Source organism: Quercus lobata, chromosome 2 (assembly GCF_001633185.2).
Source record: "Quercus lobata isolate SW786 chromosome 2, ValleyOak3.0 Primary Assembly, whole genome shotgun sequence".
Taxonomy (NCBI): domain Eukaryota; kingdom Viridiplantae; phylum Streptophyta; class Magnoliopsida; order Fagales; family Fagaceae; genus Quercus; species Quercus lobata.
The window spans coordinates 56,146,461-56,172,126 of NC_044905.1; the positions used below are offsets into that span (position 1 = coordinate 56,146,461).

General features: G+C 35.5%; 1 protein-coding gene across 14 annotated transcripts; it reads left to right on the plus strand.

Annotated features, from left to right (window-relative positions):
- Window positions 1-971: 971 nt before the first annotated feature.
- LOC115975916 (putative disease resistance protein RGA3) lies at window positions 972-25,666 on the plus strand. Of its 14 annotated transcripts, none has more exons than XM_031096958.1 (30): window positions 972-1,324; window positions 1,441-1,489; window positions 10,340-14,002; window positions 14,406-14,545; window positions 14,650-14,908; window positions 15,377-15,633; window positions 16,247-16,403; window positions 16,508-16,652; window positions 17,090-17,137; window positions 17,242-17,540; window positions 18,065-18,299; window positions 18,995-19,151; window positions 19,256-19,312; window positions 19,572-19,669; window positions 19,761-19,859; window positions 19,962-20,007; window positions 20,159-20,313; window positions 20,827-20,881; window positions 20,970-21,044; window positions 21,163-21,265; window positions 21,353-21,390; window positions 21,515-21,618; window positions 21,758-21,820; window positions 22,832-22,896; window positions 23,102-23,201; window positions 23,333-23,401; window positions 23,510-23,617; window positions 23,787-23,876; window positions 23,980-24,084; window positions 24,849-25,666. In XM_031096958.1, the coding sequence occupies exon 3, from the start codon at window positions 10,618-10,620 to the stop codon at window positions 13,945-13,947; it is 3,330 nt and encodes a 1,109-aa protein (XP_030952818.1). In that variant the 5' UTR covers window positions 972-1,324; window positions 1,441-1,489; window positions 10,340-10,617; the 3' UTR covers window positions 13,948-14,002; window positions 14,406-14,545; window positions 14,650-14,908; window positions 15,377-15,633; window positions 16,247-16,403; window positions 16,508-16,652; window positions 17,090-17,137; window positions 17,242-17,540; window positions 18,065-18,299; window positions 18,995-19,151; window positions 19,256-19,312; window positions 19,572-19,669; window positions 19,761-19,859; window positions 19,962-20,007; window positions 20,159-20,313; window positions 20,827-20,881; window positions 20,970-21,044; window positions 21,163-21,265; window positions 21,353-21,390; window positions 21,515-21,618; window positions 21,758-21,820; window positions 22,832-22,896; window positions 23,102-23,201; window positions 23,333-23,401; window positions 23,510-23,617; window positions 23,787-23,876; window positions 23,980-24,084; window positions 24,849-25,666. The 14 variants fall into 14 exon arrangements, with proteins under 14 accessions (XP_030952818.1, XP_030952821.1, XP_030952825.1 ...); XM_031096961.1 differs by having other exon boundaries at window positions 20,159-20,230; XM_031096965.1 differs by having other exon boundaries at window positions 20,159-20,184.

Sequence of the window (25,666 nt, forward strand, 5' to 3'; positions counted from 1 at the left end):
CCAACATTTAAAAATCAAATTGGACACATAGCACAAAATTAAATTACAATTAGAAATCAATTTGATTCAATTTGAATTCTAAAATTGAACTTCAACTTAATATAATATATATGATTATATTTTTGTCACTTTTAACAAATTAACAAAATCTTAATCCAGACACACTAAAAACTATTAAAAAATAAGAACAAATCATTGAGCTTAGAATCTTCTTGGAGGCGCCAATGAAGCGCTAATGTATGAGAGTGTGAAGCAAGGAAGAGTGGGATTGAACATTGTGTTTGAACCCGGCCTTGCTCTAAAAAATCTGTAAGGAGGAGGAGAGGGCAGTGTGTGGATCTAGTTGGTAGAGGTTGAGAGAGGAGGAGACATGGGATGAAGATATGGAATTAGGAGGAGATGATGTTTTACTTTTATAGTCTTTCTCGTTGGACTCCTTGGTTCTGGTTGTGGGATTAGAAGAGCTCCAGACTCTATTGAGATCACCCATAAAAGTGTGCAGATGAGATGTTCTTGCTTAGGCCAATGAGTATTATTATTGTGGTTTTCTTGGCTTCCGTGTTAAATGTTAATGCATCATTTATTTGGGTACAAAAATTAGAAAATTTAGATAAGATACATGATACAAAATTGGAGTCCAATTTATAATCTCCATGAAAGTGTGCAAGTAAGATGTTTTTGCTTAGGCCAATGAGCATTATTATTGTGGTTTTATTGGCTTCTGTGTTAAATGTTAATGCATCATTTATTTGGGCACAACAATTAGAAAATTTAGATAAGATACATGACACAAAATTGAAGTCAAATTTATAATCTAATTAAATATTTTTTTTGAGTTTTGATTAGGACAAGTGGCGCAAAATTGAGAATCCAATTGAAATCTAATTGGATTTTCTCTCTGCTTCACCTATTATTATATATATATATATAACAGTAGCCAACAAAGCCTGAGCCTAACAAATAGGAAACAGCAGAAGGTCGTTTGGCTTTTCCTTTAATTATTTTTCCCCCTTTCTTCTTTGCTTTCTCTCTCACTCATGGGCTGTGCTTTTCTTTGTCCCCCACATAATTTGGCTTTAATCATGTTGAGTGCCCATGTGGGAAATTGGGAATCTTTGGTCCTTCCAGTTCATTAATAAAGCAGGAAAGAAAAATATCAGTATCACCTCTAATCACCTCTTTTTCTATCTCTTATTCTTCTTCTTCAAGACATTCAGTTTAACTCTACATCCTCCTTTCTTTTTCTTCTACTTTCGGATTTAGTTTCTAAACAATTTAAACAGGTACTAGCAAAGGCTCCAACAATTTTCAGGTTCTATCTTTTGTAAGTTCCTCTTTGTTTTCTTTTGTTTATCATTGACTTTCTTTGAGTTCTTACCTGCCATGGCAGCCAAGTATTCATAATTTGAGGAGTACTTACCTGTGGGTCAATGTAATTAGGGATTCAAGGGTGTTTGTGCTTGAACTGAGTCCTTGAAAAAAGATATTGGTAAGGGTTCTTTCTTTTAGTTTTGGCCTAGAATTAAACACAATTTTTTTTTTTTGGGGTTTTTTTTGGAATTTATGCTTTTTTTAGAGGATTACGCGACTTGGTTTGGTTTGTTTGTTTTTTTTTTTTTTTAAATTAAAGAAATTTACTCTTCTTTTCTTTTCTTATATAGTGGGAATTTATGCTTCTCTTTGTAAAATAACGTGACAAACTAAAACTCACCTCTAGTGTAATCCTATTTTATCAATAGCATGTTACAATGTGATCCATAAGAACAAAATTTTCTTGCTATAGTGCTATCCATTCATCATTATTAATCCAATCAATGAATACTGGCATGGATCTTTTTTTATATATGAATTTACTTTCTTTGTAAAATAACGTGACATAACACACATACTACTTGGTTTAGTGTTTTTTTTATTTTTTTATTATAGGAATTTTTTGAGGGGATTATGCTACTTAATTGGTTTCTCAATTTAAAACAAACACAAACTCTATATATATATATATATATATATATATATATATATATATATATATATATATATTTATTAAAGTTTCCTTTTTTTTCCCTAACTTTTTTATTTCTCAAGTTGACATATGCACAAATTTATTGGATTGCATTAACGAGGTATTGGAATGAAATATTAGATAAGATGGAGGGAGAGAATTTACAAGATTTATTGTATAATTCAAACCTCATAGGAAGTGGTTGTTATCTAAGAAATTATCTTAAAAAAATTTCTTTTGTAACATAAATTATATTTATCATTTGTATAATTTTATGTGAAATTCAATTTACCTTTTTTTATAATTATTAATATATTACTCCATCAAAAATGTTATGTACCCTTTCTCAGTTTTAAAGGTTTTTTTTAATGGATTTGTAGTAAGTGGCTAACTTTTAGGATTAAAACACTACATTTTAGGATTAAAATTGAGCCTTTTACTATAAAAGAAATATATTTAAAATTTAAATTCTTTTTAACTTTTGTTATGAATGTGTAGTAAGTGGCTACTTTTAGGATTAAAACACTACTGTGGGGCCCAATAATTTATGGGCCAGGCCCACTTGCTCATGGGGAGTCCAGAGGCCCAAGCCGAAAAAGGTGATGGCCCGAGCTCAAAAATATAAGGCAAAAATGGCCCGGAGACGCAGCCGAGGACAGTCGAGTCCTCGGCAGACCCAAAGCTCCATTGAGAAGAGGGGTAAAAAAGAGATATAGGAACTTATTTGTAAGGAGATCTAAAATACCTTGGGAGAAGTTATCCTTACTACCCTTCCCAGATAAGACTCTGCACCTGACACAGCCGTATTCTTCAGCTTTATCAACCATCCCCCACAATTCTGGGATTGGACTGATGACAGCCTTGTAAAGGTTGACCCTACACGTGGACGAAGGACAGCGAACGCAGGCTGGTATAAAAGAAGAAGTAAGTGAATCTGGTAGGGAGGGGATCCCACCCCACCTCCAAAAAAGGGAGACGACATGGGTGAGAACACCTCAACAACACTTGACTCCATCGAAAAAGCCCATCGTTGTGTAACCGGGGTAAGACCTTAGTAGTCCTCGGACCAAGTCCGAGGAGTTCCATCTCATGGAGTGCGACGCCGTAGGGCTTAAATGTTCAAGCCTAACCCCTTTTTCTACATGAATTCCTCTAAAACCAAGACCGGACATCGCCCCGTGACCAACGGCTAGTTTTTCAAGCCCATTCTCTACAAATCATATTGTGAGGGATCTTTCATGTGCGAGCCCAACATCATTATTGGGCCGCAAGAGAACTGTGTCCTTACAATTGGCGCCGTCTGTGGGAAAAGCTTAAGCGTTGGCGCGAGTGGCGTTGGAGTCAACTCTCTAGCAAACGGAAATTCCTGGGGTTTCCTCCGTCTCCGGCGACATACAGTTGCTGCTCCGGCATAAACTTATGCTAGGGGCTACGCCTTGCAGTGCCAAGGGCGTGGGCATCTCTAGGGGCTTCCGGCCTCAAGCCAACTTTCCCCGCCCTGGTATGGGGGCTTATGGTCGAAAAATAAACCAAATAAAAAAAAATCCTACAAGTTTTGGACAGAACCAAGGCCTTGCAAGGTCCTCGGACTCAAGCCTATGGGGAAACCAAGTACAAAAGGGAAATCCTACAAGTTTTGGACAGAACCAAGGCCTTGCATGGTCCTCGGATTCAAGCCTATGGGGAAACCAAGTACAAAAGGGAAATCCTACAAGTTTTGGACAGAACCAAGGCCTTGCATGGTCCTCGGACTCAAGCCTATGGGGAAACCAAGTACAAAAGGAAATCTTACAAGTTTTGGACAGAACCAAGGCCTTGCATGGTCCTCGGACTCAAGCCTATGGGGAAACCAAGTACAAAAGGGAAATCCTACAAGTTTTGGACAGAACCAAGGCCTTGCATGGTCCTCGGACTCAAGCCTATGGGGAAACCAAGTACAAAAGGGAAATCCTACAAGTTTTGGACAGAACCAAGGCCTTGCATGATCCTCGGACTCAAGCCTATGGGGAAACCAAGTACAAAAGGAAATCTTACAAGTTTTGGACAGAACCAAGGCCTTGCATGGTCCTCGGACTCAAGCCTATGGGGAAACCAAGTACAAAAGGGAAATCCTACAAGTTTTGGACAGAACCAAGGCCTTGCATGGTCCTTGGACTCAAGCCTATGGGGAAACCAAGTACAAAAGGGAAATCCTACAAGTTTTGGGCAGAACCAAGGCCTTGCATGGTCCTCGGACTCAAGCCTATGGGGAAACCAAGTACAAAAAATAAACCTTACAAGTTTTGGGCAGAACCAAGGCCTTGCATGGTCCTCGGACTCAAGCCTATGGGGAAACCAAGTACAAAAAATAAACCTTGCAAGTTTTGGGCAGAACCAAGGCCTTGCATGGTCCTCGGACTCAAGCCTATGGGGAAACCAAGTACAAAAAATAAACCTTACAAGTTTTGGGCAGAACCAAGGCCTTGCATGGTCCTCGGACTCAAGCAAGTACTATGGGGCAGAACCAAGGTGCATGGTCCTCGGACTCAAGCCTATGGGGAAACCAAGTACAAAAAAAACGCTACAAGTTTTGGACAGAACCAAGGCCTTGCATGGTCCTCGGACTCAAGCCTATGGGGAAACCAAGTACAAAAAATAAACCCTACAAGTTTTGGACAGAACCAAGGCCTTGCATGGTCCTTGGACTCAAGCCTATGGGGAAACCAAATACAAAAAATAAACCTTACAAGTTTTGGACAGAACCAAGGCCTTGCATGGTCCTCGGACTCAAGCCTATGGGGAAACCAAATACAAAAAATAAACCTTACAAGTTTTGGACAGAACCAAGGCCTTGCCTGGTCCTCGGACTCAAGCCTATGGGGAAACCAACTGCTCGGATAGGGAAAGTCCTCGGCTCAAATACTGTAAAATGTTAAGGCCAAGAAGAGTGTTACGATAATGGCGGGACGCTCCGCTATTCGGCAGCCTAAGGGGGCTGTTCATTTTTGCAGGTGATATGCCTTCGAATAATTACTCCCTACACAACGTAGAACATCCAGTTCTAATCTCGGCTTTGTTTTGGGTAAGTATCGCTATCTACAGGTACGCATTGCTATGTTAAACAATTCTATTAACGTTATGGTGACATCTTTTTATTAGCAGGTATTTTGGCTTTAGTTATCATTGATTCAAATGATATATTATTGTGCCGAGCAGCGCTTGCAAATTTGTAAAAACATAGACAGAACATGCGAAGTAAAATAACAACTTTTATTAATATGAAAAATTGTTACAATGTACAAAAAGGGGCTCAAACAAGCCTACACAAAAGGTGAGCTGCCGAGGCAACACTGACATTCGCAGTACAGATAAATAAACAGCTAGGTGTCTTTTAAACTCGTCTTCAAAGTCTCTCCAATCTCTGCCTCAGTATTGCTCATATCGAAAGAAGAACCTTCTTTGGAAAAAGATGAAGGAGAAGGAAGAAGAATTTGAAGGAGAAGGAAGAAGAAGATGGAGGAGATGAATGAAGAAGATGGAGGACATGAGTAAGAGAAGGAGGAGAAGAAGAGGGGAAGAGATGAAAAGAAAGAGAGAGGAGCAAAAGAGGGAAAAGGACAGCACCAGGACGGAGCTGGTGCTGGGAAGACTAAGAGAGGAAGGCGGAGGAGGGCACCAGTGAACGAAGAAAGGAAGAAGCAGAGGCACTTGGCCCCTGCCTCAGTCCTGACTCCTACCACACTGGTGCCATGTTAGGTACGCTCGTGAGGAGCCGGGTGGTGCTGATAGTGGGTGTTCTCGACTCAGTCACGACGAAAGTTTGACGTGACGAGCCCCTGCTTCGGATTTTGGCTGAAAGGGAGGTGGGGCAAATCTTAAGTCTCCGCCATCCTTGTCCTGACCGAGCCATTTCGAGCTTTATTAGAACATGGTGTTTTGAGGAGGGGTATGGTTCCTTCATCACTCATTATGGTAAACGTATTCTGATGTGGGGAATAACAATTGGGTTAAGGGAACGCTAAGGGAGGTTGAGGGTTTCAGATCTCAGAAAGATGGAAGGGTGTCTGCACGAAAGTGATGGCTTCCTACTTGCCTTCTTATAGGAAGGGCAAAACGGAAGGTATTAAATTCATTCAGGTTTCCAAAAGAATCTGAAGAATAAAGATGTGTCCGTTCCACTTCCCCACCTCATCAGATGAGCCGCCGGACGTAAAGGAGCCTCGTGAAGGGAAGTCATTAAAGGCGCGTCTTGGACAGCCCAACGGCAGGAGCGGTCATGAGCAAATTAAAGGGAATACCTTGTAAACCGGTGAGTTTCCTGGACAGGTGGAAAACCGCCCACATTAATGCAGGGCTGAATTAAATAAGCCCTACTAAAAGCCTGGGTTTACCAAAACCCTCCCTTCCAACCAAGAAGTCGGATAGCAGGGTTTTGAGGGGCTATTGTGGGGCCCAATAATTTATGGGCCAGGCCCACTTGCTCATGGGGAGTCCAGAGGCCCAAGCCGAAAAAGGTGATGGCCCGAGCTCATAAATATAAGGCAAAAATGGCCCGGAGACGCAGCCGAGAACAGTCTAGTCCTCGGCAGACCCAAAGCTCCATTGAGAAGAGGGGTAAAAAAGAGATATAGGAACAAATTTGTAAGGAGATCTAAAATACCTTGGGGGAAGTTATCCTTACTACCCTTCCCAGATAAGACTTTGCACCTGACACAGCCATATTCTTCAGCTTTATCAACCATCCCCCACAATTCTGGGATTGGACTGATGACAGCCTTGTAAAGGTTGACCCTACACGTAGACGAAGGACAGCGAACGCAGGCTGGTATAAAAGAAGAAGTAAGTGAATCTGGTAGGGAGGGGATCCCACCCCACCTCCAAAAAAGGGAGACGACATGGGTGAGAACACCTCAACAACACCTGACTCCATCGAAAAAGCCCATCGTTGGGTAACCGGGGTAAGACCTTAGTGGTCCTCGGACCAAGTCCGAGGAGTCCCATCTCATGGAGTGCGATGCCGTAGGGCTTAAATGTTCAAGCCTAACCCCTTTTTCTACATGAATTCCTCTAAAACCAAGACCAGACATCGCCCCGTGACCAACGGCTAGTTTTTCAAGCCCATTCTCTACAAATCATATTGTGAGGGATCTTTCATGTGCGAGCCCAACATCATTATTGGGCCGCAAGAGAACTGTGTCCTTACAACTACATTTTAGGATTAAAATTGAGCCTTTTACCGTGAAAGAAAAAAAAATGTTAGTTGCTAAATTTTAAATATAAAAGCTCTTTTAACTTTTTGTTATGGATGTATAGTACATGGATAAATTTTAGGATTAAAACACAAACATTTTAGGATTAAATACAACATGATATCTGTCCTAAATAAAATAACAACAGCAACACCACTAAAAAGGAAAAAACATGGATGCACATCTGAGCCTTTCCTTAACCAAAAAAACTAAAACAACAAAAATTTGAGCCTTTTACCGTAAAAGAAAAAAAAATGGTAGTTGCTAAATTGTAAATCTAAGCTATTTTTAACTTTTTGTTATGGATATTTAGTACATGGCTAAATTTTAGGATTAAATACTACTCGATAACCATTAAAAAGGAAAAAAAAATGTGGATGCACATCTAGAGCCTTTCCTTAACCAAAAAAAAACTATAACAATTTTTTTTTTGGAGTCTTTTACCATTAGGCCTTGTTTGGGAGGAGGGAATAAAATGGAATGAAAAAGAATGAAAAGATTAATTTTAGAATATTCGTCCTTCCCTTATTTGGGAGTTTTAATGGAAGGAATGGAAAGTTAATTCTCTTGTTTGAGAGTTTAAGTGGGGGGCAATGGAATAGGTAGAAGGGAACACTTATTCCTCTCTATTCCCTTTAAACCTCAAATTTTCATTTTTCCTGAAATTGGGAGAAATGGGAGGGAATGAAATTAGATTTAATGATTCTTTTACTAAAACTCCTAAAATACTCCTATATATTCAACCATTTATTTTAAAATAGGGGTCTAATTGTAATATTATCATAAAATGATTTCATTCCATTCCTTCCATGTACTCCCAAACAAGATTATTTACATTCCATTCATTTTCATTCATTTCCATTCCTTTATTTTAAAACATCCAATTATGGTTACTTAATTCTATTCCATTCAATTCTTTTCTATTCATTTCCCTTACTTAAATACATTCAATTTGATTTCATTCCATTCCATTCTCTTATGATCATTTCATTCCATTCTCTTATGAACTCCCAAACGAAGCTTAAAAAAAAATGTTGGTTGCTAAATTTTAAATATAAGCACTTTTTAACTTTTTGTTATGGGTATGTAGTACATGGCTAAATTTTTGGATTAAAACGTACTACATTTTAGGATTAAATACAACTTGATAACTGTCATAAATAAAACTAGCCTTAGATTCTTATATTTTTTTTGGGGAAAAAGTTAATAATTTGTATGTATTGTAATTTGGAATTACAACATTTTTTAATCACAACAAAAAAACCTAAGGTGTAATGAAAAATTATTTCACATACAAACACATAGTACTCATCACACTCTTAGGTTTTTTTTGTTGTGATTGGGAAATGTTGTAACCTCAAATTATAATATATGCAAATTATTAATTTTTTCACAAAAAATAGAAGACCCTCTCGCATGCTTAGAAGCTAGTATTATTTCAATAGGTAATGTGTTAAAGTAAAAAAAATGCGATATATGGTATATTGTTAAGTGAGATGTTAAAATAAATAAAATAGTTATTTTGAGGGCTGAAAGTTAAATTTTTTAGCACCATTGATGTGAATGCTCTTAGATTATAGAGTATAGTATAGTCTATATAGATCCCATCGAGCTAGATAAATATAAACCAATAATTCTAGAGACACAAAAATTTCACAACTATTGATATAATAAATTGTTAGTAGGTAATGTTCTTAGATGAAAACCAATAAAAACTTTTGAATTCAACTTGTAAAAAATTTTGAATGTTTAGTATTAATTTTCTATTGGTCTCTTAAAATTAGTATTTTGCAATTTTGGATAGTAATTGCCTGTAAATTTAAAATGTGAAAGAGTTTTAGTGGGAAAAAGTAGATAGTCTAGCCTTCAACAATGCATGGTTTTTAAATAAAACTTGATCATAAACATCAAAAAATCAAATTTACGGCTTTTATGGTTATGGCAGCCCAGATCAATTTTGCAGATTATAATTTATATCCATATATATATTAGTTTTTTTTTTTTTTTTGGTAAACCATATATATTAGTTATTAACTTCTTATTACCATAGAATTTGCTGCTTTGTTCCATCTAACTTTTTAAGAAGTTAGGTGTAACAAAAATTAAATAAAGGTTGGTGGAACTGTAGATGCAAGTGATTCTTAAAAAAAATAAAAAACACTTAGTTTAGGTTTAATGCTTCTAGTACATCATCTTAATGATAAGTATTCGGTTACTTTTTCTTTATGATCATGTGAATCACCATGAATTATGATGATCATGTGGGTGGCCAATTATTTTTGATAATAAAGAATTGAACATCTATATCATCAGTTACATTTGTGAACGCAAGTTGCCGAAAATTAATAGCAACAACAATCTTTCCCTACATAATGATAAACTGTTTTGAGCCGGTGCAGTCATGAGTAGATTTTTTTTTTTTTTTTTTTTTTTCCAAAAAAATTGTATTTTTTAACTTTTTGAATTCATGATTATTCATTATTGTCACGGGTGTGAATACAAGAAGTTGTATTTATTTATTTATTTTTGTAAGAAGAAGAAGTTAGTATTTCCTAATATTTGTTTTCCCTTTCATCAATTAATTTACCTTCTTCTTTTTCACATAATTTTATTGTTTTTAATAACTATTGCAATTCATGTTCACATGTGATGATTGTTTATGAGTATTCGACTTTATAAATCAATACTAACATAATAAATTTATTAATCATGTCAAAATTACTCTACCTCTACACAACGTGTTTATTAAATAGGTTGACACGACATGTTTAACACACAACCTGATTAATAAACAAATTGTGTTAGGATTGATATGACTTTGCATGAGCACTATAACTAGAAGCATAAATATTCTACCAAGACAAGAATCAATGTGTATAGAATTTTTTTTTTTTTTCACAATTTGTTGTGTTAGCAAGTTGTTGTGAATGATAAAAATAAAAATAAAAATAAATTAGAAAGAGGTGTCATTGATAGATTCCTCTAAAAACAACCATCCACCAACCATAAATTACCATCTGGGTAGGCATTTATATTATTATTGTGAAGTAAGTTTTCACAGCAAATTTGATTCTTACGTAGATTTCTTCATGTGTTAACACAATAACAGCAGCCAACAAAGCCTGAGCCTAACAAACAGGAAACAGCAGAAGGTCGCTTGGCTTTTCCTTTAATTATTTTTTTCCCCATTCTTCTTTGCTTTCTCTTTCACTCACGGGCTGTGCTTTTCTTTGTCCCCCACATAATATGGCTTTTACCATGTTGAGTGCCCATGTGGGAATCTTTGGTCCTTCCGTTTTATTTTAAAGCAGGAAAGAAAAATATCAGTATCACCTCTTTTTCCAGTTTCTTCTATTATCTACAAAACTTCCCACTTCAACTGCAAGTATGGCCGAACCTCTAGTTTCTGCTATCTTGGATCAGTTTGTTTCAATTGCTGCTCGGGAGGCGGAACAAGAGATAAGATTGGTAGTTGGTGTTAAAAAAGAAGTCAAAAAGCTTGAACGCAATCTCAAAACCATCCATGCAGTGCTTGAGGATGCTGAGAAAAGACAACTGACAGAAACAGCTGTGAAGGTTTGGTTACAAAAGCTCAAAGACGTATCCTACGAGATGGATAATATGCTGGACGAGTGGAACACTGCGTTGATCCAATCAGAAATCGAGAAAGAAGAAGCAAAATCTGAAAACTCCCTTACTGTAGAGAAGAAGGTACGCTCGCTCATCCCCTCGTCTTCATGTTGTTTCCGTCCAGTTAAAAAACTTTGTTTGCGTCACGATATTGCTCACAAAATAAAAGAACTGAGTGGAAACTTAGATGAGCTTCTTAAAGAGAGAGTCGGTTTCGGGTTTGAGTTGAATAGGGATACTGAAGTAGTTGCTCGACCAAAAACTACCTCCCTTGTTGATGTGTCTAAAATATGTGGTCGTGATGAGGAAAGGAATGAGCTAGTGAACAAACTCTTGGGCAGGGGTTGCCAAGAAGAAAAGAGCCCCCATGTCATCTCCTTAATAGGCATGGGTGGTATGGGAAAAACAACTCTTGCCCAACTAGCCTACAATAATGTTGATGTGCAGGCCCATTTTGAAAAACTAATATGGGTATGTGTTTCTGATCCTTTTGATCAGATTAGGGTTGCCAAAGCAATCATTGAATCTATTGTAGGTCAATCCCTTGACATTACTGAATTGCAAAATCTAGTAAATAGAATTTGTGATTTGATAAGGGGAAAGAAGTTTTTTCTTGTTTTAGATGACGTGTGGTCTGAAAAACCCAATGATTGGGAGCCATTCGAACTTGCACTCAAATGTGGCGCTCAAGGTAGTAGAATTTTGATCACCACTCGTAAGGAGGGAGTTGCAAAGGTGGTAAATAGTGCATATACCATCAATTTACATGTATTATCTGATGAAGACAGCTGGTTGATATGCAGTCAAATGGCATCTGTTGACAAAGACGATGAGCAACTAGGAGAACTTGGTCGAGAACTAGCAAAAAAGTGTAAGGGCTTGCCACTAGCTACAAAGATTCTAGGGAGTGTCATGGGCAGGCAAAGAAGTAGGCAAAAATGGAAGACTATTTTGGACAGTAATTTATGGGAATTAGAAGATGTTCAAAATGGTGTTTTAGGACCATTATTATTTAGTTATAATGAATTGCCGTCACCAACAAAACAATGCTTCTTGTATTGTGCTAACTTTCCAAAGGATTATCTCTTTTCTAGAAATGAGTTGGTCTACCAATGGATGGCACAAGGATATTCTGGTTCAAAATCTAATATGGAGGATATGGGAGAAAGGTATTTTGAAAAATTAGTTATGCACTCCTTCTTCCAAGATTTTGAGAAAGACAACAATGATGATGATAAGATAATAAGATGCAAAATGCATGATATGGTGCATGACTTTGCCTTATCAATGACAACAAATGAATGCTTCACAATTGATATTGACAAAGTGTTGGAGATAGATTGGAAAAGTGCTTGCCATTTGACATTAGAATTGAATGAGGAAACACAATTTCCAGTATCTATCTATAATGCAAAAAATCTACGGACTCTTTTTCTACGAACTCCTCCTTATCTTAGAAGAATGGTCTTCCCATCTGATTTATTCCAGCATTTGACATGCCTCCGGTCATTGAATCTGGAAGAAACTTACTTCAAGAAAGTTCCAAATGAAGTGGAAAAATTGAAACATTTAAGATTGCTTAATTTATCAAATTGTTCTAATATTACAGAATTACCTGAAACTTTGTGTAATTTATGTAATTTACAAACTTTGGATATTAGTGGTTGTGGTGAAATTAAGAAATTACCCCAAGGAACGGGTAAACTAATTAAATTAAGACATCTTATTGGAAGTTATTTGACCAAACCCTTTCCAAAAGGGATTGGGAGATTGAGTTCTCTTAGAACATTAGAGAAATTCATAATAGGTGGTATAAACAATATTGGGGAATGTAAACTTGGAGAGTTGAAGAATCTAGTCCACCTTAAAGGGTCTCTTGAGATAGGAGGCCTGGAAAACGTAACAGATGTACAAGAGGCTGAAAATGCACAACTAAAAAATAAGATACACCTCCGTAAGTTGAGATTACATTTTGGTGAGGAAGCTGAGAATAGAAGAGGGGAGAATGATGAATTAGTTCTTAATGCGTTGGAGCCACATCCAGAGTTGGAGAGTTTATGGATTTATGGGTACGGGGGTACAGGGTATCCTAATTGGGTGATGTCTTTGACCATTTTGAAAAAGCTTGAGCTTCATTGGTGGGATAATTTAGAGCAATTGCCTCCTCTGGGGAAGCTGCGTTTCCTCGAATCATTAGTGATAGAAGGTGCGAAAAGTATGAAAAAGGTGGGTGTTGAATTTTTGGGAATAGAATCCAATAGGAAGAAGGATGAGGAGATGGGATCAACATCAACATCATCACTTATCTTATTCCCTAATTTGAAATCTCTCTTTTTTTATAGATTAGAAGAGTGGGAAGAATGGGATGGGATGGGAGAAAGTGGTGTTTCAGAATCAGTTTTAATTATGCCACGTCTTCAGGATTTGTGTATTGACTCATGCCCAAAGCTAAACTCACTGCCCAACTTCCTCGAGAAAACTTCGTTAGAGAAATTGACTGTCGATTGTCAAATTTCCAATTGGATGACGTTGGCAACATTATCTGGATTGAAAACACTTTGTCTCTTGGATATCGACGTAGAGCATTGGCCCCCTTTGGGGAAGCTGCTGTTGCTCGAATCGTTAGAGATATCTGCCCCCATATCGATATATTGTGCCCATAGAGTGAAAAAGGTGGGTGTTGAATTTTTGGGAATAGAAGAAGAATTCAACAACAACAAGAAGATAGACGACGAGAAGGGATCGACATCATCATCTTCTTCTTCTTCGCTTGTCTTATTCCCTAATTTAAAGTCTCTCTCATTTTATCATTTGAAAGAGTGGGAAGAATGGGATGGGATTGGAGGAACACTGAGAGAAGAAGAAGCACAAGAAAGTGGTGTTACTATCACTATTATGCCACGTCTTCAGGAATTGCGAATTTCGAGATGCCCCAAGCTGAAGTCGCTGCCAGACTTCCTTCCTACAACTCCATTGAAGACACTGCATATCCTTCGTAGTCCAATTCTCAGTGAATGTTGCAAAACAGAGATAGGAGATCAATGGCCCAAGATTTCTCACATACCCAACATCAGCATTTATGGATGAACTGTGCGAAGAGATGGTCGATTGGGGCTCTGCAAGTCGCATCCATTCAAATAAGGTAACTTCTTTCACTTTGTCTTCTTCGTTTTTTACTTTCTTTCTTTTTATATCACTTATATATTCTATTTGTCTAGGAAAAAAATAAATTAACAACGTTCGTAGATAAATTCATCAGATTTGTGACCAAATAGTTCAATTTCATTTGCCCACTAATACTATTCACAAAATTACAAAAATGTGTTGGAGATTTTACTACTGCGTCTTAATTATTTTCATAATCCCTTGTTCTTCATTATGTTGTCTTGTTTTATGATTATCCAAAAAAAAAAAAAAGGTTACCTTTGTTTATTGTATTTTTATTTTATATGGTTTTTCTTCTTCATACCAATGACAAGAAGACTCTTCTTTGTTAAAGTGTTTTCTCTGTGGTAAAATCCTCATGCTAAATATTTATTTTGTAGGCCTTATTAAACCAGAAATCAAACGACAAGCATATTTTGTGCTGGAGAAAATTTGCGCGTATGGATGCATGTTTGTAAAACACCCACAAAAGAAAGGCTTGCATTTTGTATCGCATACTGACAAATGAAAGGTCAGCAAGGTATGTGATATTTTGCAACTTATGCAATCTTCTATCTATTAAATTTCTAGAATAAATATTTAGCATGAGGATTTAGCTCATAATCATCAGCTTTAACATTGCAGGGTAAAGAGTTTGAATCCAGAGGAGTGCATGTGGTTTTCTTGTCCTTTAGATTGAAGTGTTTCGTGCAAATAAAGAGGGAGAGAGTGGGATGTTAGCACTGGGATAAGAGGGAATAACTAGATAGAGGTTTGTTGTTTGTTTGTCTGTAAAAGGCGAAGAGTAGTAGACTGGACCAGTTCAAAAATTCCCCAAATTCTGGAATCAAGGTCATTCAACTTTTTGTTTAATATGGGCACTTTGATTATAGGTCTCCTACAGGTAACTTCTTGTTTTTTTTCAGCCCCTTTTTGCTATTGTTGCATTTGCTTCTTTGTACATTTTTAACAACTATAATGTCCAACCTATCAAGGGTCTAGGTATGTTTCACTCTCATTTAGTCCAGACATAATGCAAAAGTGTTACATGCTCCTCGGGCCTCATTCAATCTGATTTGATTTGGTGATACATGTACTTTTTTAATGGATATCATTGAGTATATTCTTTTAAAAGTTTTAAAATCCTAGCACATAGCACAGTTTTTTTTTTTGGGTAAAAATCTCTATTATCAATTCAAAGATAATTAGATAATTTGCATCTTTTATCTATATGTTAATTTTAAGATGAAAGAGAATGGCTCTTTAGGCTCCAAAATGATTTTGCTGATGATCAAGTTTTATAGATACAGGGTAGATGCTTGCAAGTTATCAAGTTTTATATCATTATCGTATGTTTTGTTTCTTGTCTCAGAGGCTGAAGTGATTCTTTACATAGAAGAGTGCGATGAATAAGAGGTGACCACTGGTCAAGAAGAAAAAATTACAAATACCCTGGCTTTGTTAGTTGGATGGAAAGAGTTGGATACTCTTTTTTGGAGCAACATTCATGGAATGGTGGAAGTGAATAACATTTTCTTAATAGTCTATTACAACTTCTTTGCTGCCTCAATCTTATCCTCACTCAACAAGTTTCCTCTATGGTTATGGTTTATTTCCTTCATGATATAGGTAATTATAGAAACACCACACATAGATGTACTCTCTCTCTCTCTCGGCTGAGGCAAATTATAACTTCTTGCCTCTATTCTTTCACTTGTCATTATGTCTTTTATCACACATTCATACATGGGGGCTTTCAACTTTCTAACAAAATCAAGAACTGTTTAATCATGCTTCATAACCACCCCCCCCACCCCCTTGTTTTTTTTTTTTTTCTAAGTTTGTATTTTTCCCAACTGTTACATTTTTTTTTTTTTCAAATGGGTTGTGGTCTTATGTCAATTCTTTCTCCTAAGCAATTAACCTTTACTTTAAATATTGAGTAGTTTCAAAGCAGAGAATTTAGTTTTGTAAAAAGACAGTTAGCCATCATTTTTTCTGATTACAAATTTTGTGAGGAAAAGTGCAATAAGAAAGGATATGTGTCCAAAATCCATTGCTAGATATGGTTTTTAGTTTTTATCTTTTATGTTCATTTTTTGAGGGGTAGTAATTCTAGGAGTTTCACTAGAATTCACGTTTGGTACCACAAAATAATCTCAGTTGCAAAGCTTGACAAAATTTTCTCAACTCATGCTTTGTGTTTCATTCTATCATTCCGTCATTTTGTTTTATTGTGCAGGGTGAACTCCAAACTATGTGTCATTTGGGAAAGCACCTCTTGCACAAGAGGGAATGGTCATGCAAAAGATTTTGGCACCATGATTGGAACATCTTGAGGGGTTAGTTGCATCTCCAAAGCTGTCTGCAGAATTCAGGAGCAGAGCATGTTGCAAAATGTTTGGTATTAAACTTTAAGATTTGAATTTACATAGTAGTCTTTGCCTTGGTAAACAGCTCCAATTTATATGATTAGTAATTGTTAACTCTTGCATCTTAGCAGTTGTACTTTCGTGGAGTAGATGGGACTTGGAAAGAACTTCTGTGATACTAATATGAGGTAATGCAATTTGATTCAACACAAATATTGGTTTGTTGTACTGTGGAGGTGAAATTGGGGCTCTGCAAGTCGCATCCCTTCAGATAAGGTAACTTCTTTCACTTTGTCTTTTTTTTCTTCTTCTTCTTCTTTCTTTTTATATCAATTATATATTCTGTTTGTCTAGGAAAATAATTCCCACCATAAAAAACAAATTTAAATTAACAACGTTCGTAGATAAATTCATCAGATTTGTGATCAAATAGTTCAATTTCATTTGCCCACTATTCACAAAATTACAAAAATGTGTTGGAGATTTATCTATTTGAAAAGAAAAAGAAAAGGGTCAGATTGAAGTTTAACTATTTTTTTTAATGAGAATATTAACGTTTTTTTACTACTGCGGTAAAATCAAAGAAAAGACTCTACTTTTTTTTAAAGTGTTTTCTCTGTGGTAAAATCAAATGGGAAGCATGTTTTGTGCTGGAGAAAATTTGTGCGTATGGATGCATGTTTGGAAACTTATTTTTCATTTTAAAATTGCAGTAAGGCTTGCATTTTGTATCACATACTGACAAATGAAAGGTCAGGAAGGTATGTGATAATTTGCAACTTATGCAATCTTCTATCTATTAAATTTCTAGAATAAATATTTAGCATGAGGATTTAGCTCATAATCTTTAGCTTTAACGTCACAGGTTCAAGAGTTTGAATCCAGAGGAGTGCATGTGGTTTTCTTGTCCTTTGGATTGAAGTGTTTCATGCAAATAAAGAGGGAGAGAGTGGAATGTTAGCACTGGGATCAGAGGGAATAAGTAGATAAAAGTCTGTTGTTTGTTTGTCTGTTTATGCCATCCATAGTTGGTTAATTTTGGAATGACAAAGTAAAAGGTGAAGAGTAGAAAAGTGGACCAGTCCAGAAATTCCCCAAATTCTGGAATCAAGGCCGTTCAACTTTTGGTTTAATATGGGCACTTAGATTATAGTTCTCCTACAGGTAACTTCTTGTGTTTTTTTCAGCCCCTTTTTGCTATTGTTGCATTTGCTTCTTTGTACATTTTTAACAACTATAATGTCCAACCTATCAAGGGTTTAGGTATGTTTCACTCTCAGTTAGTCCAGACATAATGCAAAAGTGTTATATGCTCCTCGGGCCTCATTCAATCTGATTTGATTTGGAGATACATGTAATTTTTTAATGGATATCATTGAGTATATTATTTTAAAAGTTTAAAAATCCTATCACATAGCACAGGTTTTTTTTTTTTTTTTTTTTTTTGGTAAAAATCTGCATTATCAATTCAAAGATGTAGCTAAACTAGCTACCCTGCCATGTGACACATGAAAGGAAAATTAGATAATTCGCATCTTTTATCTATATGCTAATCTTATGATGAAAGAGAAGGGCTCTTTAGGCTCCAAAATGATTTTGTTGATGATCAAGTTTTATAGATACAGGGTTAGATGCTTGCAAGTTATCAAATTTTATGTCAAAATCGTATGTTTTGTTTCTTGTCTCAGAGGCTGAAGTGATTCTTTACATTGAAGAGTGCGAAGTATAAGAGGTGACCACTGGTCAAGAAGAAAAAATTACAAATACCTTGGCTTTGTTAGTTGGATACTCTTTTATGGAGCAACATTCGTGGAAGTGAATAACATTTTCTTAATAGTCTAATACAACTTCTTTGCTGCCTCAATCTTATCCTCACTCAACAAGTTTCCTCTATGGTTATGGTTTATTTCCTTCATGATATAGGTAATTACAGAAACACTACACATAGATGTACTCTCTCTCTCTCTCTTTGCTTTCGGCTGAGGCAAATTATAATTTCTTGCCTCTATTCTTTCACTTGTCATTATGCCTTTTATCACACATTCATATATGGGGGCTTTCAAGTTTCCAATAAAATCAAGAACTGTTTAATCATGCTTCATATACTTCCCCCCCACCCCTCTTTTTTTTTTTTTTTTTTTTTTTTTTTTTTTTTTTTTTTTTTTTTTTTGTTCTGAGTTTGTATTTTTCCCAACTATTACATTTTTTTTTTCAAATGGGTTGTGGTCTTATGTCAGTTCTTTCTCCTAAGCAATTAACCCTTACCTTAAAGATTGAGTAGTTTTAGAGCAGAGAATTTAGTTTAGTAAAAAGACAGTTGGCCGTCATTTTTTCTGATTACAAATTTTGTGAGGAAAAGTACAATAAGAAAGGATACGTGTCCAAAATCCATTGCTTAGATATGACTAATAAAAAAAGAAAAGAAAAATCCGTTGCTAGATATGATTTTTAGTTTTTATCTTTTATTTTCATTTTTTAAGGGGTAGTAATTCTAGAAGTTTCACTAGAATTCACGTTTGGTACCACAAAATAATCTCAATTGCAAAGCTTGACAAAATTTTCTCAGCTCATGCTTTGTGTTTCATTCTATCATTCTGTCATCTTGTTTTATTGTGCAGGGTGAACTCCAAACTATGTGTCATTTGGGAAAGCACATCTTGCACAAGAGGGAATGGCTATGCAAAAGATTTTGGCACCATGATTGGAACATCTCGAGGGGTCAGTTGCATCTCCAAAGCTGTCTGCAGAATTCAGGAACAGAGCATGTTGCATAATGTTTGACATTAAACTTTAAGACTTGAATTTACATAGTTGTCTTTGCCTTGGGAAATAGCTCCAATTTATATGTTTAGTAATTGTTAACTCTTGCATCTTAGCAGTTGTACTTTCGTGGAGTAGATGGGACTTGGAAAGAACTTTTGTGATATTAATATGAGGTAATGCAATTTGATTCAACAAAAATATTGGTTTGTTGTACTGTGGAGGTGAAATTGGATTATTTTAGGATCCTTGATTTTGTTAGGACTGGGTTGTGTAATATTAAGAGCCTTTTAGCTCAACATCTCATGGTGTTTCCAATGGAGACATCCAGGTTGTAACTATATATATATATATATATAAAGTAATACTAAGAAGCTTCTGCAAAATAATAAGTAAAAATTTGAAACTTGTGTAAAAGAGCACTCTTCTTTGCAGGAAACTAGAAGGCGTGCTCTCAAAGTTGTTATGGATGGACTTCCTAAAACCATTGATAAAGACATATTGGAAGTCCAGGACGCTTTGAATAATTTGTGGTGGGTTTTAGATCACATCTACCTTATCTCCTAATGAAATCATAAGTTTAAATCTCATATAATTGAAATCTGGTTGCCACTCATAATTCAGGCCACAGAAAAAGGTCCTTGCTGTTTACATACCGTAAACGAGACTCATTAAGCCCATGTTTGAAGTTGTATGCATAGAGAATGGTGTTATGCACTACAGGTAGGCTTTGTACACATCTTTTTACTAGAAGTTCCTAGTTTTTGAATGTTCGGAAGTGATAATGATCTAAAAGATTGGCTTTTTCCAAATGCTTCATTGTAGTCTTAGCATTGTCTGATTTCTTCCTCTTATCCACCTTATTTTGAAGGTATGTATTTTGTTTTTCCCGTATGAGGACCAACTATATTCTTGAATGAACAGTGTTTTCTACTAGATTCTTATGACTTCTTTGGTCTTTACTGCCTCAATCCCATCATGAGTTTCCTCATTAATTTTGGTTTATTTCCTTCATGATACAGATGATTACAGAATGCTAAAGATAAATGTACTTTGTAACTACTCCCTCTCCCTCCATTTCTGGTTAAGGCAAAGTGTGATTTCTCTTCCCTCTTTCTCTTTTCACCTCTTTTTTGGAGCCATAGCTCTCTTGTTTGATCACACATTTATTTACTAGGTAATTCCAGCTTTTCAAACAATCAAAATAGTTAAAAATGCTCCATAAATTTTCCTTTATTTCTTGTATGAGTTAGTTAATTGATTTTCTTAGCAAAAAGCGATATAACTACATTATATGATTGTTTAAAGTTAAGAAATAGGTACACGTGAAATGAATTCTTGTTTTTATGTTCTTTGTTTTCGCTTTCGCTTTCCAACAAATTTCTTGAAAAAAGGACGTGTTCTTATGTCCATTCCTTTTAAGCAATTATGAGTTGAAACATTTTATAGTTTCTAGCAAGAGAAGAACTTGTCATAAAGAAGCAACTAGCCCTTCTATTTTTTTGTTATAAAATTGTATAGTTGAGAAAGGGTAATGACAATGGTTTTTTAGGCCAAAAATATTGCTCGACATAATTATGGTATCTGTAATTCTAGAAGTGAAACTAGAATGCCCCTTTAGTAACACCCAAAAAAAAAAAAAATTCTTATACATTAATTCTCTCATTCTTTCTTCTTGTTCATTAAGCAGGTTCAGTTGGGAATTGTGATGTGTTTGGATAAAACATCCCATGCAAGAGAGACCGGTAAATGCTCCTTTTAAAAAAAAAAAAAAAAATTCCTACCTTTTGTTACCATCCATAATTTCCTAATTCTGGAATGGCTTAATAAAAGGTGGACAAGAGAAGATTGGACCAAGTAAAGAAAAAAAAAATCCAAATTTGTCATCAGAATGAGCAAAAAATATAGGTATTGAAGCCATATAACTCTTGCCTTTGATATGGGTACCTCAATTCTAATTTTCCTACAGGTAACTTTTTATTCTTCTCTTTCCATGATGTTGCTGCATTTTCTTTTTGCTCCATAGTTAGTAACAATAATTTCCAACCTATTAAGGGTCAAGGAACACTTTGCCCTCATTCTGGCCAGACATCATGCAAAATGTTGCGTTCCCTTGGGCCTCAGACATTGTGAGTAAATTTCTAACTACAAAGCTCTGTTATCATTTCAAAGATGCAGCAAAAACAATCTTGACTTCAAATGCTGGTGTTCTGTAGGGGCCAGTCTATTTGGTGACACATAAAAAGCAACCGAGGTAATTGGCCAGCAAAATCTTTATGTTATCTCTTATCCATATTTTTGAATGCTCGTAACTATTACATTAAAAATATATATATTGACTTTTTAATCAATGTCATATGCTTGTTTCTTGTCTCAAGGCTAAAGTGTTCTGTGGCATGCATGGGAAGCAACCACCAGGTAGAAGAAGATATTACAAACATCTTGGAACAACATCCCAACTGGAAGAGTGTGGGCATGGGAGGTAACAATCGGATACTGCTTTTATGAAACCAACATTAATGGAAGTGAATAAGAGTTTCTTGTTGGCTTATTACGATTTCTTTGCTGAAGGAGATTTTTACTTTCCTTTTTTGTTTTGGTTCATTTCTTTTATGATACAGGTAATCACAAAATTCAAGAAATCTTTATGTTCTTTTTCTCCCTCCTCTTTTGGTTGAGGCAAAGTAAAATTGCTTATGACTCTTCTTGCCTATCATACTGTTCTAGTGTTGATGTATCACATATTCATTTATGAGGGTTTTCAGGTTTCTAATACAATCAAGAACTAGATACTCATGTTTCATAAATTCAATTCACTTTTTTTTCTTAACTAGTTGTCAATTATTCCTATTAGATTGCCCCAAATCATTGCATTGAATAATTGCTGCATCTTCTCACCATTGATTAGAACTAAATTTCAACATGTTATCGCTATCAGAATTTTTTATGTACAAGACTAAGTAATTGTAAATAGCACTGAAACCACACCGTAACAAGAGTTCAAGGCTACCTTTCTTTTGGGCCAATGTCTGCTTTGCTACTATTAGTTGCTTAGCTTTTATCTGATTAGCATTCTGAAGCACTATAGTTCACCTTGATATCTTTTACTAATGAAAAGAAATTTCTTTAAAATTGGTCTGCAAGCCTATATTGATTCCTTTCTCAATAAATTATAATGAGTTGGAAGATTGTTTAGTTTCTAAGCATAAAATTAAGATTAGTTGAAAAGCCAATTGGACATCAATATTTTGTATTATAAAATTTAAAGAAGAAAGGGGGCAATAAGGAAAGATAAAGAGACCAAAACAATACATAGTTTGTTAGACACCATTTTGGTGGCTATGATTTTAGAATTTGCACTTGAATGCACAGTTAGTACTACAATGGCAACAACAAAAACAAGAACAATTCAAAGGCTTAGAATGCACAATTATAAATACAAAATAATTTATGTGGCAATCTTTAAAGATGATGTTTTTTTTCCGATAAGTAAGAAAGATGTTTATTAAAAAAAACTGCTTTATGCAAAGTAGCACAAAGCAAAAGAAAGATTACAAAAAAGGAAAGAAAAGCAGAAACATAAAGGAAAAACTAATTACAAAGAAAAAGAGAGCTAAGGAACAACGAGAGAGAATCACTAGATGTTATTATTTTTCTTTTATTTATAATTCATTTTGTCTTATTTATTATGCAAGGTGAACTTGAAACAATGTTCCTCATGGAAGAAAATCTTGTGCCAGAGGGAAACGTCCTGCAAAAGGTTAAATTTTTTTGTAGCACCATAATCTGGACATCACATGGCTTAGTAACACCTCCAAAGTAGTTTAATCATTCAGGCCCAGGGAATATACTAAATATATATTGTTTGCCACAGATAACTTTATTATTTCATTTTCATAGTTATCATTAACTTGGCAACTCCAGTTTATATGTTCAGTGGTTATTGATCTATGCATTCCAACCAGTTGCACTTGCTTGGAGTAAATGGAACTTGAAGAGGGACTCTATGATCTACGTGGTAATGAAATTCGGGTTGGCGCAAATATTGGCTTTCTTGTTGCAGAGGTAAAATTGGATTCATTTTATGATCCCTTATTTTGAGAGGCGTGGGCTATGCAATGGAACATTAATAAGTTGCTGTGAAAATGATAATTTACAAATGTGTAACTTGCATAAAAGACCATCCTTCTCTGTAGGAAACTAAAAGGCGTGCATTCAAAGATATTGTGGCTGGACCCCCATAAAACATTGATAATGGAACTCCGGTAATCATATGCTTTGTTTAACCTGTGCATTGTGAGTCTGATCTTATCTCCTGATGCATATAATTTAATCTCAAAATTATCTCAAGCTGGTTATTAATCCTGATTTAGGTTACAGAGTCTTTTGGTTCTGACACTCACATGGATGAGGCCTAACATGCTGTATTGATGCCCATGTTTGAAGTTGTAAGCATTGAGAAGGATTTGCACGCTGCAGTGGTGAGCTTTACCTTTATCTTATAACTAGAAGTTCCTAGTTCATGACTGTTAGTATTGATGGTCCAAAAGATTGGCTTCCAGTCTTGTGCTTTGTAGCCTTAACATACTCTGATTTCTCTCATTCGATATGCTTACCTTGATAATTTGATTTTTGTTCCCTTGAATTCAGCATATTTTGAGAAAGGGACTTGATGGGGCATTTTGTCATATAAATTTGCAAGCAATGTTATCCTGTGTATTTGTGGCTAGAGAATTCAAGGTAGTGAGGGATATATTGAAAGCTTTTTTCATTGATCAATGTTGTTTTTGTAATCCTTTTACAACCATGCATTAAATTTAAAATTATTAATTTGCTCTTACAGTCCGAGTGTCCACAAATTTTACAGTTAGCCACTTATTTGCATATACGTGAAATTGAAGGCCATTAAGTACAGGCTATGGTATTGTGTATCTCATTCAACATATAGGTAACTATTTATCCTTATTCTTCTTTATCATCTTACCTTTTTCATATTATCTAAGAACTTAAACAATAAAATCTGTAATTATAATTTCCATTTTTCTTATTATAACCAACACATTGCTCAATATCATTATACTATGTTATTGTAGGGGATTAAGAGGACTAGTTGATATCTTATTTTCCAATGGTTATGCTCAACTCCAGCCAGATTAAAACTCTTCCTTTTCTGCCATTGGGAATGGCATAATTTTCTGAATCTTGCACGTTTTGTATACTTACACCAAATACTTGTGATTTTCTTTTGGTGTCAAATCCACTAAAATTTTCATAGCAATGATGGTCTTACATCCAATGTTGGGAAAATTTATCATGATGTTCAATATGGTTTTCAAAACATTTAATTGTGAAAGCACCTGATTGATTGTTCAATTGAGTTTACAAGTGTTTAAACATTGGAATTATTCTCATATTCTTTACGCTTTTACAAAATTTGGAGCGGAGAATCTCATCAAAATTCACTTCTGGTTCACACTTTCACAAGAATGATTTTATAGTCACATAATCCACCAATACCATAACCTACAAATCAAAGGGTGATTAAGAGGATTTACCATTATTGTGAATTAATAAAAATATGATCTTGGTATTAAAGCTGAGGTTTTTATGGAGTCGTCTAAATACTCCTTTAGTTTGGAGATTTTTGTTTATGGGCTTTGCTTATGAGTATTTTTAACAATTTTTCCCCTTCTTGCATCTTTGGCTGTGCAGTCTTGAACATTTGGTGAAGCACATTTTAAATTGGGAGTAATTAATAAGCAACGATGTACCTCAGAAAGCCATTTCTTACATTCGGGTACAAGTACAGTTGATTGAAAAAGCTCTACACAGTCAAATGATAGAGCTCCAAATGGCAGAATGGAAAGTCTCTATGCTTGATTTGTAGACACAACAGTGTTGATTGATGAAGCTCCATTAACATATCATAGGCGCATCAATGTAGCATGTCATGGAGTTGAAGAAACAATATTGTGAAGCAGTGGCACACCACACACCAAGAAATTTATGACCTGAGAACTCAGTTTTTCAATTTCGAGTCTAGAATTTGCATCTAACATTTACACATAAATCCAGATTTTTGAACCTTTTGTGTGCTGTGACTTGCGTATAGCCATGAAGCTTTTGGGAGTAAGCATTTTTTTTTTCCATCATCCTCCTTTGACATGCATGTGGTGCTACTCATGGAAATTTTTTTGTAAACTTGCTTTTCATCTGGATTGTTGGTGGTGTCCAATATGATTGTGGTTTTACTGCGGTGAACTATTTGATGTTCAGCCCCTCGTGCTATGATTGGAAATCAAGTAGGAGATCAAATGAAATTAGCTTTGGTATTTGGTGGGCGATCAATTCCAAGTAAAACTGGAACATCACAAACCTCAGATGCTATCAGCTACAATGTATGTTTTAGATGCCATCAACTACAATGCATGTTTTAGGTGCCTTATACTTGAGATTATAGAAGTGAGATTGCTATATACTTCTATCTGTAACTATCTTCTCAAAGTAATAAATCCGCGTAACATTTTCTT